Here is a 14,687-nt window from a genome sequence, read left to right on the forward strand (position 1 = left end):
AAATAGACAATTATTATTATAGAACAAATAAAAAAAAAGTAATAGGACATATATGTCCTATAAACTAATTCAGTTCGTTTGAAACGTAGTTGGCCATAAGCACATAAAAAAGAGCATAGGCTCATAATAAAAATTTTAAATTATTACCAATCCCGAATTGAGGATACTTTAGGGTTTTGCAGGCAGAGTTAAATCGGCGCACCTCTTATTTTATGCCCAAAATGTAGAATCCTTAAGACTTAAACTGAGTTTAAGCATGCAACAAGTAATTTAAGGGCAAATTGAGGGTTAAATAAGTCATTTGAGTTCAACATTTCTTTTGCTCTTGGTTGCGTAGGCGTGTTTTAGGTGGCTATTCTCTTCGGCTAATGCTAACAAGCTGACTTCCTGGAACATATGTGTTCTTTGAACCTGACTAAGAAACAAGATAAAATCAATCAGACAAAAGAATAAAACCTAAAAGCAAGCATGTAGAGAATAACTAATTTTGCATTACCGGAAAAAATGAGTTGATAAATGACACAATTCTTGAAATTTTCATAAGCACATATCAAATGTGATTGTTGCTGTGATAGATCCCGGAAATGTATTTTTAGGTATGCCTGCTACAGCTGCAACATGCTTTACAGGTCCTAGAATGTTTGGTTCAGTGAACATTCAACAACAGAAAGTCAATTATCTATATCTGATTCAAGAATGATTCTGGGGAAAGCGAGAGTCTGATTTCTTTTATCAAATAGGCGATGTAAGAGAATCAAGAGATCAATTAAGAAAATCTAGCAAGTCGAAACTTAAAAGAGTTTTTTCAATTCATCTAGGTACATTTTTCAGTATGAAAACTTGCTTCATCTGCCCTAGGAACTTTCATTGACTTGTGGTGCAGACACTTCAAAAAACAGTGGTATGGATGTTCAGGTTCTAGATAGAACACATCAGTTACACGTACTGGGCTCTAAACTGTGAACATTGTAGTGCAAAAAATGAACAGGCTCTCCTATACATGAAATATTAATTTCGGCCAGGTATAAATTGAACTTGAAACTCTTACTAATCAACAACAATCATGAAGATCTTCAATAAGGGTAAGTCCAATGTTATCCATAAAAAAAGGGCCTTTGGAGGAGACAATTCTCTCTCGCTGAAGAGTAACCATATTCATCATGTCTCAGCGCACCAGCCCAGACATGAAAGGGAACCAGCGTTCTTGTCTATTGGAATTTCCATTTCAAGGAAGCACTAGAAGTTTGAACAGGAGATATACCAATATCTATGTGATATAATCATTACTTCACTTCATGTCATCAATCAATGAAATCGTTTGTATCTTGTTTTTAGTCGAGAATCTAGCAGCTGAGACACTCAATAGCTTGTTGAGGGACATTCCTTCACCTAAACTACTCTTCTTCATTTCATATCTATGTTTAATCCTACCATCAAGCTTATAACCGAGGAATGCAGGAAAAGCCAATAGTTCCCCTACTTCACGACCCATATCCTCAATCAAGTAGTCCAGCTTCTCCTCCAGTGATTCATGGTTGTATTGCAATATCTGAGGATGTTTCTTGCTCATCTCCAGAATATCCTCACAAGTTAATCCATAGTTCAAGAAAACCCCAATCACCTCCTGCAAATTCTTGCAGCTAGTCCGGGTAACAGCACCCATTGCCATAGCCAATTCTCTGGTTCTGTTCTCATAACCAATTTTTACCAAGAAAACCAGCTTGCAAGCAAGATTTTCCTCAAATGACAGACCAATAAACAAAGGGGCTTTGATCAAGAACCGGCATATATCCTGGGAACTCAAACCACATTTTTTCAGAAAGTCAATCCTGGGGTGCAATTTCCTTTTCCTGCTGGCGCTAAACAAATTCGGATAAACAGCAACAATCCTGAATATCTCACTCTCAGTTAACCCGGCAAATGATTTGAGAAACTCAACATGATCGCTCAAGTGATCAAGACTGTAAGCCACAAGAAATGGCAGTTTACGCAACACAGTAGCAGTGGCATCCTCATTGCGCCCACTCAACTCTAAAAGGAACGTGATCCTCGGAATCAATTGGCTGTCCAAATCATAATTAAGGATCGATGGACGTTTAAGAATTAAATCAACCCCACCAAAGCGGTTCAAGAAAGCCAGCGTCCGACCAATTTCATCAACCGACTTAAGGCACAATGCCTTGGTTACGTTAGCTTTGTTGAGAACATGAACAAGCTTTTCTTGGGGAATCCCATGGTGAAGCAGCAGTCTTATTTTGTCTTCAAATCCCAGGAAGAAAGTTGGTTCCGTTGCATTTAGAAGGCGCTCAATCTTTGCAGGCTCTATTTTGCCTCGTATATCCAAATCGTCATTCCGAAGAAAAAAGTGCAATAATGAATCAATTTCTGGAGCGGTTAAAACTTCTGGCCTTTTCAAAATTAATCGAGAAAGGGCAAGGTGGCTTAACCCCAGAGCTTGTAGTGAACGTGCCCGGGATTGAATGGAATCGAAAGGGGTTAATGTGAGAGCAGGATTGCAGTTCAACAGGGCTTCTACATCTCTCTCCCTAAACCCCAATTGCTGGAAGAGGGACGAGAGCATTATTCCTGAGAAGATTGAGCATTATAACGACAAGCTTTGAAGAGCAGCACATTCAGGTGTGAATATGCAGGCAACGTATTCGAAGGTAAGTCTGAAAGAAGGAACGGAGTTACTTACGGCCGTTGGGAAAAGATTCAGTAGAGTTATGGTTGACGACGGCGATAGTGGTGGTGGTGCTGCAGAATCGAGGCAATAGAGTCGTCCGCAAACCCAAGAAGGGTATGGTGCAGTTTGATGATGTTGGTGCGTAGGAGGCACGCGCGCAGCTCTGTGCGGTTGAAATGATGAGTTTAATGGGTAATGATGGTCCTGAAGTAGAGTTGTTCGGTGCCCGGCAATTGTAACGAGAGATGGATGGGGTGGGCAAAGTAGCAAGGAAGTCCGCCATACTCGACTTCTTGTTAGATAGCAACGTTCGCTTTTAACTCTCTTCCCAACGTTCGCTTTTAAGGCCTAGTTTGGGAGTTCAGGACAAAAAGGCAAAAATGAAAAGAAGAGAAAAAATTACTATGAGAGAAGAGGAGACATAGAAGGAGCTTGGGAGTTTTGGAAAGAAGTGAAATGATTTTGGACATATATAGATTATAGGGTAATGAGAATTTGTTCATAAGCTTTTGTAAGAGGCGGGAATGCTTTCCTGTGGAGGATAGCTTTTGAACCCCCACCCCACAGTTTCAATAAATTGGTGGTTTTTTTGGGGGGGGGGGGGGGCGCAGCACAATTTGATGATTGAGATCCTTCGTCGATGACGGTGTCTCCCCTCTGTCTCCCAAGTACAAATGAGACATAAGGCCATGTCAATTTCATCTTTACAGTATCTTTTCATGGTACTTTCTTGGTTGTGCTTCTCACTTAGAAGCCTTCCGGTAGGTTGCAAAATTTGCTACTCTTTTCTTGGTCTATATTTTCCCCTTTTCTATTTTTGGGTTCTTCTATTTTTGTGACTCGTGAACACAAGATAAAAGAGTAATTAGAGGAGTGGGAATAACTATTAGAGTTCTACAGAGCTTGAACTTGAGTGATTGTGTAGCTAAGCATGACTTTAAGTGGAGGAAAATTGCTCTCTAATTCTTGTCAACAATATGCTAATCATAAGCAAGACTTAATCAAGGTAACAAGAAAGACTTATTTGATGCTCAAGTATAAGAATTCTTGTTACTTGGTTGCATATTTCTTAATTTTTTTTTCTTGATCATGTAGCGTGATAGCCCTACAAGTAAAAACAATAGGTTCAACCATGTACAAATGAGAAGACAATAGGCTTCAGGAGGCCATATTTTGTGAGTTCACTTCTTCATTGAAATTAGACAGTTGTGTGATTTCTTGTTATATTTTTTTACTGATTCCACCCAATTCTTGAATCTAATCCTCCCGAATTTACTCTTCAATTGTTTGTTACTGCTGTTATACGAGCCTTCAAATCATGGAAGCAGTCATTGCAAAGAGTTGTACAAGCCTAAAGTTGATGTCTTGTGCATTTACACTTACACCCCCTTACCTTTGTTAAAATAACAATTTATACTTCGATACTAGATTAACCAACAAACATAACATGTGTGAGCGCATTTGTTGAACCACAATCTATTTCCTCTCCTCAAACCAATTTTCTATTGTTTGTTTTCTTGAATGGGGTTGACTTGTTACAAGCTAATTACTTTTAGAGAAGGTATCTGAAATTTTTGCAACCTCGAGGGAGGCCAGTGCAAAACCTAGGAGAGGCTCCTGAAATTATCCCTTTTTGTTAATTTGGTGGTGGCTTGATCAGTGTTGTCGAGAGAGCAGGATGGTGCTGCAGACAAACAAGGAGGGAGTACCTTTTTTCCATTCAGTCACAGATCAGATATTCCCTATTCGGACTAAATTTGTGCTCCATGCTCTTCCCTGCAAGCGTAACCTTCCCAATACATGTGCAGTATCAGTTGGAAAAGAACTAACAAGTAAATATCCTGACCAAGAGAAAAAGGTAAGCCTATATCAATTATTTTCTCATTGCAAATAATAGTTTGCAGGCCAGTCTCAAAATCGGGCATCCATTCTAATATGCAGAATTTACCGATGAAGATTGGAGCTCCACAAGTCATAAGAGTATGCAACGGCAATCAAAATAGCGTGCCACATTGTTGTTATTCGTAGACCACAGAAAATGATACTTGACTCAGAAGTGGCACAGTAAATGGCGTACAGGAATGTGCAGCCTCAGTAATGAATATATGGGTGAACAAAACAATCTGATACCCTTCCCAACCTAACCCTCCGCCTTGTTACAAAAGATGGAGAGAGCGCGCGTGCGTGTAATAAATATATCAAATAAAGAATGGATAAATGGATAAACTGATTCTTTATCTTCTTCACCCCAGAAGGCCTTGCGAGTAGCTCTACTGCCAGAGCAAGGTCTTGTAATCTTCCATCAACCAAATAAGAGATCACAAAACTCGCACCTTCATCCTTGGAACTTATGAACGGCCAGTTTATAGCTTACACTTTGACTTGTCTCTGAGTTGATTTTGGACAACTTCTTGGACTGCTTGTTCCACTTTTCTTACCTGTGGGTATGTTTTTAATAAGAACAACTGATGAGCCCCCATTTTCCAAACTCCTGGGCAAAAAGCAATGCACCCATCAGAGCCATAAGTTCAGCAAACTAAAGTTAATTGATCAAGTGGATGAAAAGCAAAGGTATAAGAAGCCACATGTTCCTTACAAGGTTGATTGCTTCTTTTTCAGAGCCTTGCTAAAGGAATCCGATATCTTTCTGCTGGCTGTCCGTGATTTATCATTCAGATGATATTCCTGCATAAGCCAAAGAGGACACAAGAGGATCATAAACATAGAAACATGCTAACAGAATCCAGTTACAAGCAAGTATTTGTGGGTTCCCATAATCTCACAACAAAACATAGATAAAAATGAAGTCATCATAGCTTTTTGAACCTCTTTTATGGCAACAATTCCACTGGACATCTCATGGAATGCTGTAGAGAAAGCAATTTAAAAAAATCCTACTGGACTGGATAGCTAAGAAACAGAATCCCGCTAGACAAGGAATGCTGTACGTAATTGTGCAAGAACAGAAGAGGTACAAACTAAGTAAACATGTCACGCAGTTGGAAGAGTGATACTATGTGGCACCAAAAGTAAAGCCAAATTTTTAAAACAGGAATAAAGCTGCTGAAACAAGCACAGGGAAGGCACAAGTAAGCACAGACATTAACAAACCACAATCCATGTTTGCAAGCAAGTAAACACAACTCTGAACCGAAAGATGAAGATCTAGGGTGACGAAGCAAGTTTCTACCCAAGAAAATCAAAGTACAAAAACCATAGAAGGATAAGTAAGTCATACAAGCCCATATCACCACATACATTAAAATGTATTGCAACCAACCAGCAGCTTCAAATAAAGTAAAATTGTTAATGCCATCAGATTGATCCAAAAATAGTCATTCATAAACTGCATTTAAGTCGATGAAAATTGATAAAATACAATTCATCAAAACTTTTCACAAACTTTACTAGAATTACCTATCTAAAATATATTGTCTACAGCCACAATAAGAGAAACTCATAGGCAATACTAGAAGGAAATTTTTGCCCAAAAAATGATGGGAATCCAATGGAAGGAATTGAAGATTCATCAAGTAAATATTTATCATGAAGCTGCAGGGCACAAGATCAAGACAAACTATGTATATGATACCTGAACAAACTAGACGTGTGGTATCATGGTCATGCTTACCTCCCCGAAACAAATGAAGCTGTTTGTACAGGCAGCAAAAAGAAAAAAAAAAATTGAAAGCACCGTCTCTTGCCCCAAATTTGAGGCAATTCAAAGTTTTGCCTTTCAAATGCTCAAGATGTTATATGGTTGGCAGCAAGTCATCCAGAAAAAGTGATTGCAAATACAAGGATAACTACCGAAGAGAGTTCTAAGGTCGATAAGCATTCTTACTAATCTGAATCCACTCTCTGGCATGATTCAAGATCTCTATAGAATGTTACGTCCGAAAGCATGCAACATGAGTTCACAAAATTACTGCCAGGCACTCAAAAATGACTGCCTCCGTTGTCTTATTTATATGCTTACCTTAACTTGTCATCTTCTGAAACAATACAAGTTTATAAACCATCTTCTTTTGAACTTGAAAGGCACAAAACCGAAGAGATACAACCACCAAATGTCAGAAACTCATAGAACAAAGCACATTTATAGAAAATCATCAATGGGGCAAAAGAGAAAGTTGAAACATTCATAAGTTTACGATTACCAAATATACCAACTCCACTAACTGACGTTCAACTAACAAAAACACGAGTTATCAAATTTAAAGCTAGCGATAAAGTGCATAACTATGACGTGAAGTAGGAAAAGCAGGGGTAAGAAGCATCCAAACTTACGTCCTTAAATGCTCCATCACTTCCCTTTTTAGATAAACCACGTTGCCCACTAAAAGTCTTTGGCTTCTTGACTCGATGAAGCCCGCCACGAACATTTTCACTATCGACGCTACTCGCTTTCCTCTTTTTCTTCTTCCCAGAACTCATGAATTGACCCCTTTTGTCCCGGACTTTCCAAACATTCTTCTTCCTAAACAACATCTTGTCAAATTTCCAGCTTGCGAAGCTGGTATCAATCACCGTGACCTCAGTCCTGGAAAACCCGGAAAGATTGCCATAACCCATTTCCTCCTCCTCGTCCTCCTCCTCCTCCTCTTCCACCTCCCCTTCTTCAATACAAATGACATTTTCCACCAGCTTGACTTGCTGGTGATCAGCTAATTCCTTCCCCAGGCCTACTCCACTGTTGTCGTCGCTCACGGGAGAAGCGCTGTCGGTTTTGCTGGGCGCTGGCGCATTGTCGCTGATACCACCATAGTTGGCAGTATTATTACTGAAATCTGAAGGAGGATCGGAAGGAAGGCAGAACTTAGGGATGGTCTGTTTGCGGGAGCATTTCTTTCCGGGTTGGATCTTAAGGGAGGAGTCGCCCATGCAGAAGAGCTCAGCCAGCACATTGGTCACTATGGTGAAGAATGGGTTTTGTTGAGTCGGGTTTTGAAGTAATTGATCGGTGGGGTGATGGGTCTGGGGGTGGTTGCTAGGTTCTAGGTTGTCTGGGGGAACAGGGTGGTTGTGGTTTTGGGGGAGAGCGAGAAATTGCTCGAGATCGAGGTCGGTGGAGGAGGGGAAACCTTTAGAAGAACGGAGCTTTTCAAGCCAATTGGAATTGGATCTTCCGGAGGAGGAGGAGGAGGTGGCGGTGGAAGTGGAGGCAGAAATTGAGCAGAGCATTTTTCCTTTTTCCTTTTATTTTTTTTTATTTTTTTTTGGGGTATTATATAATTTGTATTGGAGGGGAGAAATGATGCGGGGAACTGGCGAACGGGGGTTGGTTTTCAGCAATTATACTTTGGAAAATTTGGGGATTGGTAGAGTGGTAGTAGGAGCTAGATGGATGCTGGTTATTGGTAAATGGCGAGAAGAGGCAAAGCAGGACGGACGGACTATATGGGCTTTAATATTTTTGGAGGTCTTTGATATTTTGGCTTCCTGTTGTTCCTACTACCTACTGCACTGCTCTGCTCTACTGACTGGTTAAGTAAGCAACTGCAACACGGAGAGGCTTTCCGTTCCCTTGGGAATTCCGTTTTCACCTTTTCTTTCCTTTCTATATATTTATCTCCCTCAGTTATGGCATACAAATTTATAAGCAAATTAAGGAAAGGGATTTAGAAAAGAACTTAATGGATGAATTTTAGAAAAGAAAAATTATTTTTTGTCAACAAATTAAGTGACTAATTTAAACTAAATTACCTGTGAATTTTAGCATCATTAGCCATTGTAAGCAAAATTAAGGAATGGTGCCGGAGAAAACGATGTACATGTTTCTATATTATGTTCTTCAAACTAGTCAATTTAATTCTATTTTTATACAATTGCAGAGAAGAAGACCAATAAGCAATTCTGGAACTACTATTAAAGTAAGTATAAAGAGAACTTGTACAAACGTATCTACTTAAGTCATTTCTATTTCAAAACCTCCTATAGTTCAGCCTACTACTGTTGTTCAAGTTACTACATCTTTTTCCATTAATACAGTTATAATCATGTACTCTGAAAATATTATAACAACAGCAGTTTTAGTACGTGATTTTAATGCACTTACTGCAATTTTCATTCAATAAAGATAACTTTACCTTATTAGTATGCACTTCTAATTACTTGTAACTAGACTTATCTAATGCTCAATAATTTGTGTTACCCCACAAATAGAGAGTTTTAAAAATGACATGTATTGTTTATAAATTTTGTTGCAATAATCTGGATATATAGTCATTTAACTAACAGTTAGTATCCACAGTTACTACATGTATTGTTGGTAAATTTAATTCAATTGCACTTATACCCCTTGAATTTTACTAATTTTCAATAACTTTTTATATTTTGTCATTCATCTGTTAATACAACTTAACAAGCAGCATGGAAGGCAAATTTGGTACAAATTTCTCAACTCACTTCTAAAATTTTTTAAAAATGGTAGCTTTTCTAGCATGGACCGAATTTGCAACACAAACCTTAAGTTCAAGAGTGATAAGTACTATTTTCTAAATCACAAGGGAGGTAAGTGATAGTGTCATGGGAGGTTTCTGCAATTATCTCTCAAGGAAAAAGTGACATAAGCTTTGGAAGTTAACTTGAATTAACATTAGTGTTTGGTAAGTTTTTATATACATACAACAAAGCAAACATGAGCGCAACAATTAAAATCCAAAAATGATACAAAAAACCTGTGCATAGTGTAGTAGGATTTAGGAAATAAAAGGGGTGGGGGTAAGGCTACAACTCAGTCGATCTTGCGAGTAGATCAGTCAGTTGCTCAACTTGAGCTCGATCAAAGTCAAGTTTAAGTTGAGTTCAAGCTACTCGATTGAGTTCGCGAATCAAACTGGACTAGGGATATTACGTAATGAAGAGCTCGTCGAGCTCTATCGAGTACCTGCTATAATATTTAATTAATATTTTAAAATAACTAAATTATTCCTTCTGTTGAAAATTCTTTGACGAGCTTGAATACTGACTGGATCTCCAACGAGTTGAGCTCGAATATCAAATATATTACTTCAAGTCGAGGTCGAGCGCAATATAACTAACTCGGTCGAACTCGAGCAGCGTGTTTGAGCATTGAACTCGAGTTCAAGTATAAAAATATTCAATTTCGATTCGATATCACCTTAGGTTTTGGAGGGGGGAAGGGGAGGGGGTTGTGTATGGAGCGAAATGTTGGACAAAATTAGCTGGGCCTGGTGCATTATCAGCCCAACCGTAGAAACTGGCGGATTCATCAACATCTTTGTCTTTTGCTGGGAGAGAGCCTACGTCACAACGCTATCCTATATCCTATCCTATCCATCAAGGAGGAGACGGCATCAAGGAGGAGTAGGAGGAGGATAACGATTAACGAGTGAGACGCCGACACCCCGCGGCCACAAAATCCAATGAATGAAACAGCTAACCAATGGCAATCGCAATCAGACGTACGAAAGCAGCCCACTCAGAACTCAGAACAGCCAGTCGTCCTCGCAAGCAAAAAAAAAAATAAAATTACTCCACCAGAGTAACAGCTAACCAACGGTGACCCATCTCTTCTTCCCCAACACTAACTGAAACCCTTCAGCCAATCTATTCTCCCATCTCTTCCTCATTCCTTCAAATTTCATTCATTCATTCCATTCCTCCCCCAACCAAATTACTACCGCCATAACAATACAACTCGGCATTGGCGGTGTGGGACTATTCTTACGTTGCCCATTCACCCCCCTTTTCTTTTTCCCTCTTTTGGGGTGTTTTCTTTGTCTTTTCTTTGCGAGGATCATTCGTACCCTTCTTAGACACGGTTATTATTTTCTGAGAAAGGGGAAAAAAAAGAAGAAGAAAGGGTGGAAATACAACAGAATATCCCCCAAAAAAAAAAAAATAATAATAATGAAATCAAAACTCAGCTTACCCAGAAGAAGAAGAATCTCCTTAAACTTCATTTCAGCCCTTCGTGTCATTTTCATTTTTTTATCACATAAAGTAAAATCTCTCTTGTCTCCTTCTCAGGCCTACAATAAGTACTAGCATCTCTCTCCTATCTTTTCCTCTTCCCCTCTCTCTTTTTCTCTTGATGACTGCTGGATAATCTTTAGCATCGAGAGACAGATCAACTTTTTTCCCTTTTTTTTTTCTTTTTTCTTGTATACTTTGCTTTTTCTTTAATTTTCTGTTTGTATACATGGTAAGTACTGCTACTATATTGTAATACTTCAATTATATATAAAAAAAAAAACAGCTGTTGCGGAGTTATGGCGGTAGCTGATGCATTCTTGGAAATTCTGACGAGACCCACCATGGGGGGAATGGTTGTAGGGGTGATTATGTTGTTGGGTCCGGTTTGGGTAGCTTTTCTTCTTGGTGTAATGCTAGGGTGGGCTTGGAAACCCAGATGGGCCAGCTTGGGCAATTGTAAATTTGATTTTTCAGCGCCTTCTTCCCCTTGTTCTTCTCTTCTTCCTTCCAAAGTTCTGAGTTTTGGTGCCCCTCCCCCTCCAACTTTTGCTTTTTGTTCCCCGGATACCTCTGTGGAGCAGAGACAGGATACTCTCCCCCCACCCACTGATGATGCTATTTCCAGGTAATCTATTGGCGTTTTAATTGCCAGAAATTCTAGCTTCCTCATGCTTATTTTTCCCCCTATTTGAATTTCAGTTCAATACTGATCGAAGAATGTTTAAGCTCGATACCTAATCGCTTTAAATATTGTCATTTCTCGGTTAATTGGCAAAAATGGACCAAAAAAGGCTTGAAGGTAGATAGGATAAAGACATGGTCAATGCAGCATACGAAATCCTAAAGAAACACAAGTTTGTTACGATGCATTTGATGTCCATTATGTTAATTTTGATCCATTCTTCTTTTTTCCTTCTTTTCTTCTATTTTAGTCTGGAGTGCACGAGGCAAATCTGATCATGTGCTTGTGATTTGTACAGTGGTTTCTCACAATTAAAAGAGGAAGTACCTGTAGCAGTTACGAACGAGGATTTGGAACACTTGTGCCATCTGGTTGGGAGGAGAGATGGAGGTCCCCCTTGGAAACATATGATGGAACGTTCTACATCAGAGATGAGCTACCAAGCCTGGCAGAGAGATCCTGAGGTACTCTCACTTGTAAAATCGATCTTATGCAAACAACTGTCTTGTTTTCTTGTTTAAATATAACTGTAGTGGCTATAGGCCTTTGTGTGCTTCTCATTTTCGTTTTTTGACTAATCTCATCTTGGTGGATATGCTAGACTGGTCCTCCTCAATATTGCAGCAGAACAGTTTATGAAGATGCCACACCTGAGCTCTTGAGGGATTTCTTCTGGGATGATGAGTTTCGACTGAAGTGGGATGATATGCTTATACATGCTGAAACCCTGGAAGAATGCCCTACCTCAGGAACTATGATAGTGCACTGGATAAGAAAGGTTAGGAATGCTCTGTTTTATCATTACAGCACAGGCATTATCTTTTCTTGCTGGTACTTATTTTGTTCACATGCTCTTTCTGGCAGTTTCCCTTCTTCTGCAGTGACCGAGAATACATAATTGGCCGTCGAATATGGGAATCAGGAAGATCCTATTACTGTGTCACTAAGGTTTGTGAGAGACTCTTCTTTTTGGTTGGTTTTCTTGCCTATACATTTGTGGAAATGCATGTCAGTCAATACATTTTAAATTTTTTATCTTTTCAATTTTGAAGTAGGAGCTGAAAGATTATTGAACTACTCAAATGAAAAAGAAGTACTTCAAGACGGTTAGGTCCAAGGTCAGGGAAGTATTTGATGGTCAGCTTAGATATTTGTTCTATGAATACATAAATGCAAAAAAATAAAATAAAAAAAAATCAAATAAGTGCTCTATTGGGAGATTTGGTAACCAAAGGATCAGTTGGCAAACATATAAGTGGAAGTAAAGGGACTGCAAAAATAGTAAATGATCTGCCTGTCTTTTTTAAACTAGAGTGACTTTGTTTCTGTCCTTGTTAAAGTTCCTTACAGTCATCTTAGCAACTTGTGCTTGACATGATTGAGGTGATGAAGAATGATGAAGACTATTGCCAAAAATTGTTTTGGCACTGATGCAGAGAGGAAGTGAAGGTGCTGGAAGAATGTTGGAAAGCTACATAATAGAATGTGGCTATCATGTTAAAAAAGATGGCCTTTTCTGGTAGCACCTTGTTGTTCATAATATCATCTGATCAAAATAAGGGACATCACTTCATGTCAAAGATGTACCTTAACGTTCTATAGATGCCTTTAAGAGTACCATGTTGTTGTGACGTTGTGACATATATAGGAGCTTCTTCGATTTTTTTTTTTTTTTTTTTTGTGTGTTGTGTGGGCATAGGTCATATAGGAGTTTCTTCGATTCTCTTTCTTTCTTAGTGAGGTGAAACTGGTCATAAGGGAGGAAATAAAAGCGGTGTTAGTTCTGGTTACTAACAATATTCAAAGCAGGCAGTGTGTACAGATTTTCTATGTTTCCCTACAGTTGCTTTTGTCAACTGTACATCCTCGTGGGTTTTGGATTCTAATGTGATTCCTGTCTTTTTTCCTTCTTCAAATCAGGGAGTGCCTTGTGATTCTATTCCAAGGCGGGGCAAACCAAGACGTGTCGACCTTTATTATTCAAGTTGGTACATACAAGCAGGTAAAAAAGATTTCTTCTTGTTTCCATTGGCAAGCATGCATCCACATAATTAACAGAACCCTTTGATTATAGTTCTGCACTGCTTTCTTTTGCAACGGTCTGATTATTTTCCAAGACAAAAATTACTTCTTTACACATCTTATTGTATGTATGGTAATTAGTGCAAGTGTTTGCTAGTTGCATAACTACTCATGGGTGCATGAAACAGTGGAGTCGAGGAAGGGAAATGGCCAATTAGATGCATGTGAGGTGTTACTCTTCCATCACGAAGATATGGGCATCCCATGGGAAATTGCAAAATTTGGAGTAAGACAGGGTATGTGGGGGACTGTCAGAAAGATTGAGCGTGGTTTTCGATCTTATCAGAGGACAAGAGCATCTGGGGCATTGCTCTCACATGCTGCATTTATGGCTCAAATTAACACAAAGATTGACCCAGACCACCTGAGGTCCTTAGAAAGTAGCGAAGAAGACTCGTCAGAATCTGAGATGCTGGAGTTAACTGAAAAGCCTAGGGGGATGATCATACCAAAGCTTCTAATTTTGGGAGGGGCTGTGGTTGTTGCTTGTAGTGTCGATCATGGACTCTTTACTAAGGCAATCATATTTAGCGTCGCAAAAACGTTTGCAAACATAGGAAGAAGAGCGTGTCCTAGGACATAAGACATATTTGAAAAGTGGTGTATAATTGCACCTGTCACTGCCGTAGCTCTCGGTTGGTGAAATTTTAGCTTTTATCCGGTTTTAGATTCTGTTTTCTTTTTGTTGGCGGGCTCTTCTGTGCGTCTGGCTACAATACTCAAGACATACGCACAAGTTAGAAAGAAGGATGTATAATTGATAGTAATGGCGTTTGTTGCCTCCCTCCTCTTCTGTCACACTCTTTTCTGGACTATTTATGTATGCTTAGGCTTTTATCGCGTGCTCTTTCTGCAATTCAAGGAATTTGGGTTTGATGGTTGTTCCGAGTTTATGTATACCATTTTGAACAAGGTAGCTTCATGCATATGGATGTGTGATACGCCACTTCAATCTGTAATTTTAGGTTAAGCGGGTCTGCCATGCACAGATGCTCTTTCAATCTGTAGTTTTCTGGACCAAAGTACATGGAACTAGCAAAGCTTACAGCCATTCGGAAACGCTGTGTTTATGACTGAATTTCAGGGCTCTATTCCCGGTTCCAGAACTTTCCAGTACAAGCACAAACGTCTTGGACAAATATATTAGCAGTATCATTTTACTAACGCGACAAATTGTGTCATAAAACTTTCAGTAGCACAACGAACTGGGATCACCGTCCTAACAATTTGACTGTAGGTGATAACAGCGAAGCACACTAGCGCTTGATCGCGCCAATCATCTTACTAGCACAAAAA

General features: G+C 39.2%; 3 protein-coding genes across 3 annotated transcripts; 1 reads left to right on the plus strand and 2 right to left on the minus strand.

Moving 5' to 3' along the window:
* Positions 1 to 887: 887 nt before the first annotated feature.
* On the minus strand, positions 888 to 3,133 carry LOC113760521 (transcription termination factor MTERF8, chloroplastic). Its single transcript, XM_027303136.1, has 2 exons — positions 2,699 to 3,133; positions 888 to 2,586 (listed from the first exon to the last, which is right to left on the minus strand). The coding sequence occupies exons 1-2, from the start codon at positions 2,967 to 2,969 to the stop codon at positions 1,289 to 1,291; spliced, it is 1,569 nt and encodes a 522-aa protein (XP_027158937.1). The 5' UTR covers positions 2,970 to 3,133; the 3' UTR covers positions 888 to 1,288.
* A 1,418-nt stretch (positions 3,134 to 4,551) lies between these two features.
* On the minus strand, positions 4,552 to 8,131 carry LOC113763768. Its single transcript, XM_027307685.1, has 3 exons — positions 6,977 to 8,131; positions 5,283 to 5,371; positions 4,552 to 5,177 (listed from the first exon to the last, which is right to left on the minus strand). Exons 1-3 carry the CDS (start codon positions 7,868 to 7,870, stop codon positions 5,057 to 5,059), a joined length of 1,104 nt encoding a protein of 367 aa, XP_027163486.1. The 5' UTR covers positions 7,871 to 8,131; the 3' UTR covers positions 4,552 to 5,056.
* A 2,523-nt stretch (positions 8,132 to 10,654) lies between these two features.
* Positions 10,655 to 14,284, plus strand: LOC113763959. Its single transcript, XM_027307960.1, has 6 exons — positions 10,655 to 11,252; positions 11,608 to 11,773; positions 11,911 to 12,087; positions 12,174 to 12,257; positions 13,230 to 13,311; positions 13,520 to 14,284. The coding sequence occupies exons 1-6, from the start codon at positions 10,924 to 10,926 to the stop codon at positions 13,972 to 13,974; spliced, it is 1,293 nt and encodes a 430-aa protein (XP_027163761.1). The 5' UTR covers positions 10,655 to 10,923; the 3' UTR covers positions 13,975 to 14,284.
* Positions 14,285 to 14,687: the final 403 nt, after the last annotated feature.

The sequence above is a fragment of the Coffea eugenioides genome, chromosome 2 (assembly GCF_003713205.1).
Source record: "Coffea eugenioides isolate CCC68of chromosome 2, Ceug_1.0, whole genome shotgun sequence".
Taxonomy (NCBI): domain Eukaryota; kingdom Viridiplantae; phylum Streptophyta; class Magnoliopsida; order Gentianales; family Rubiaceae; genus Coffea; species Coffea eugenioides.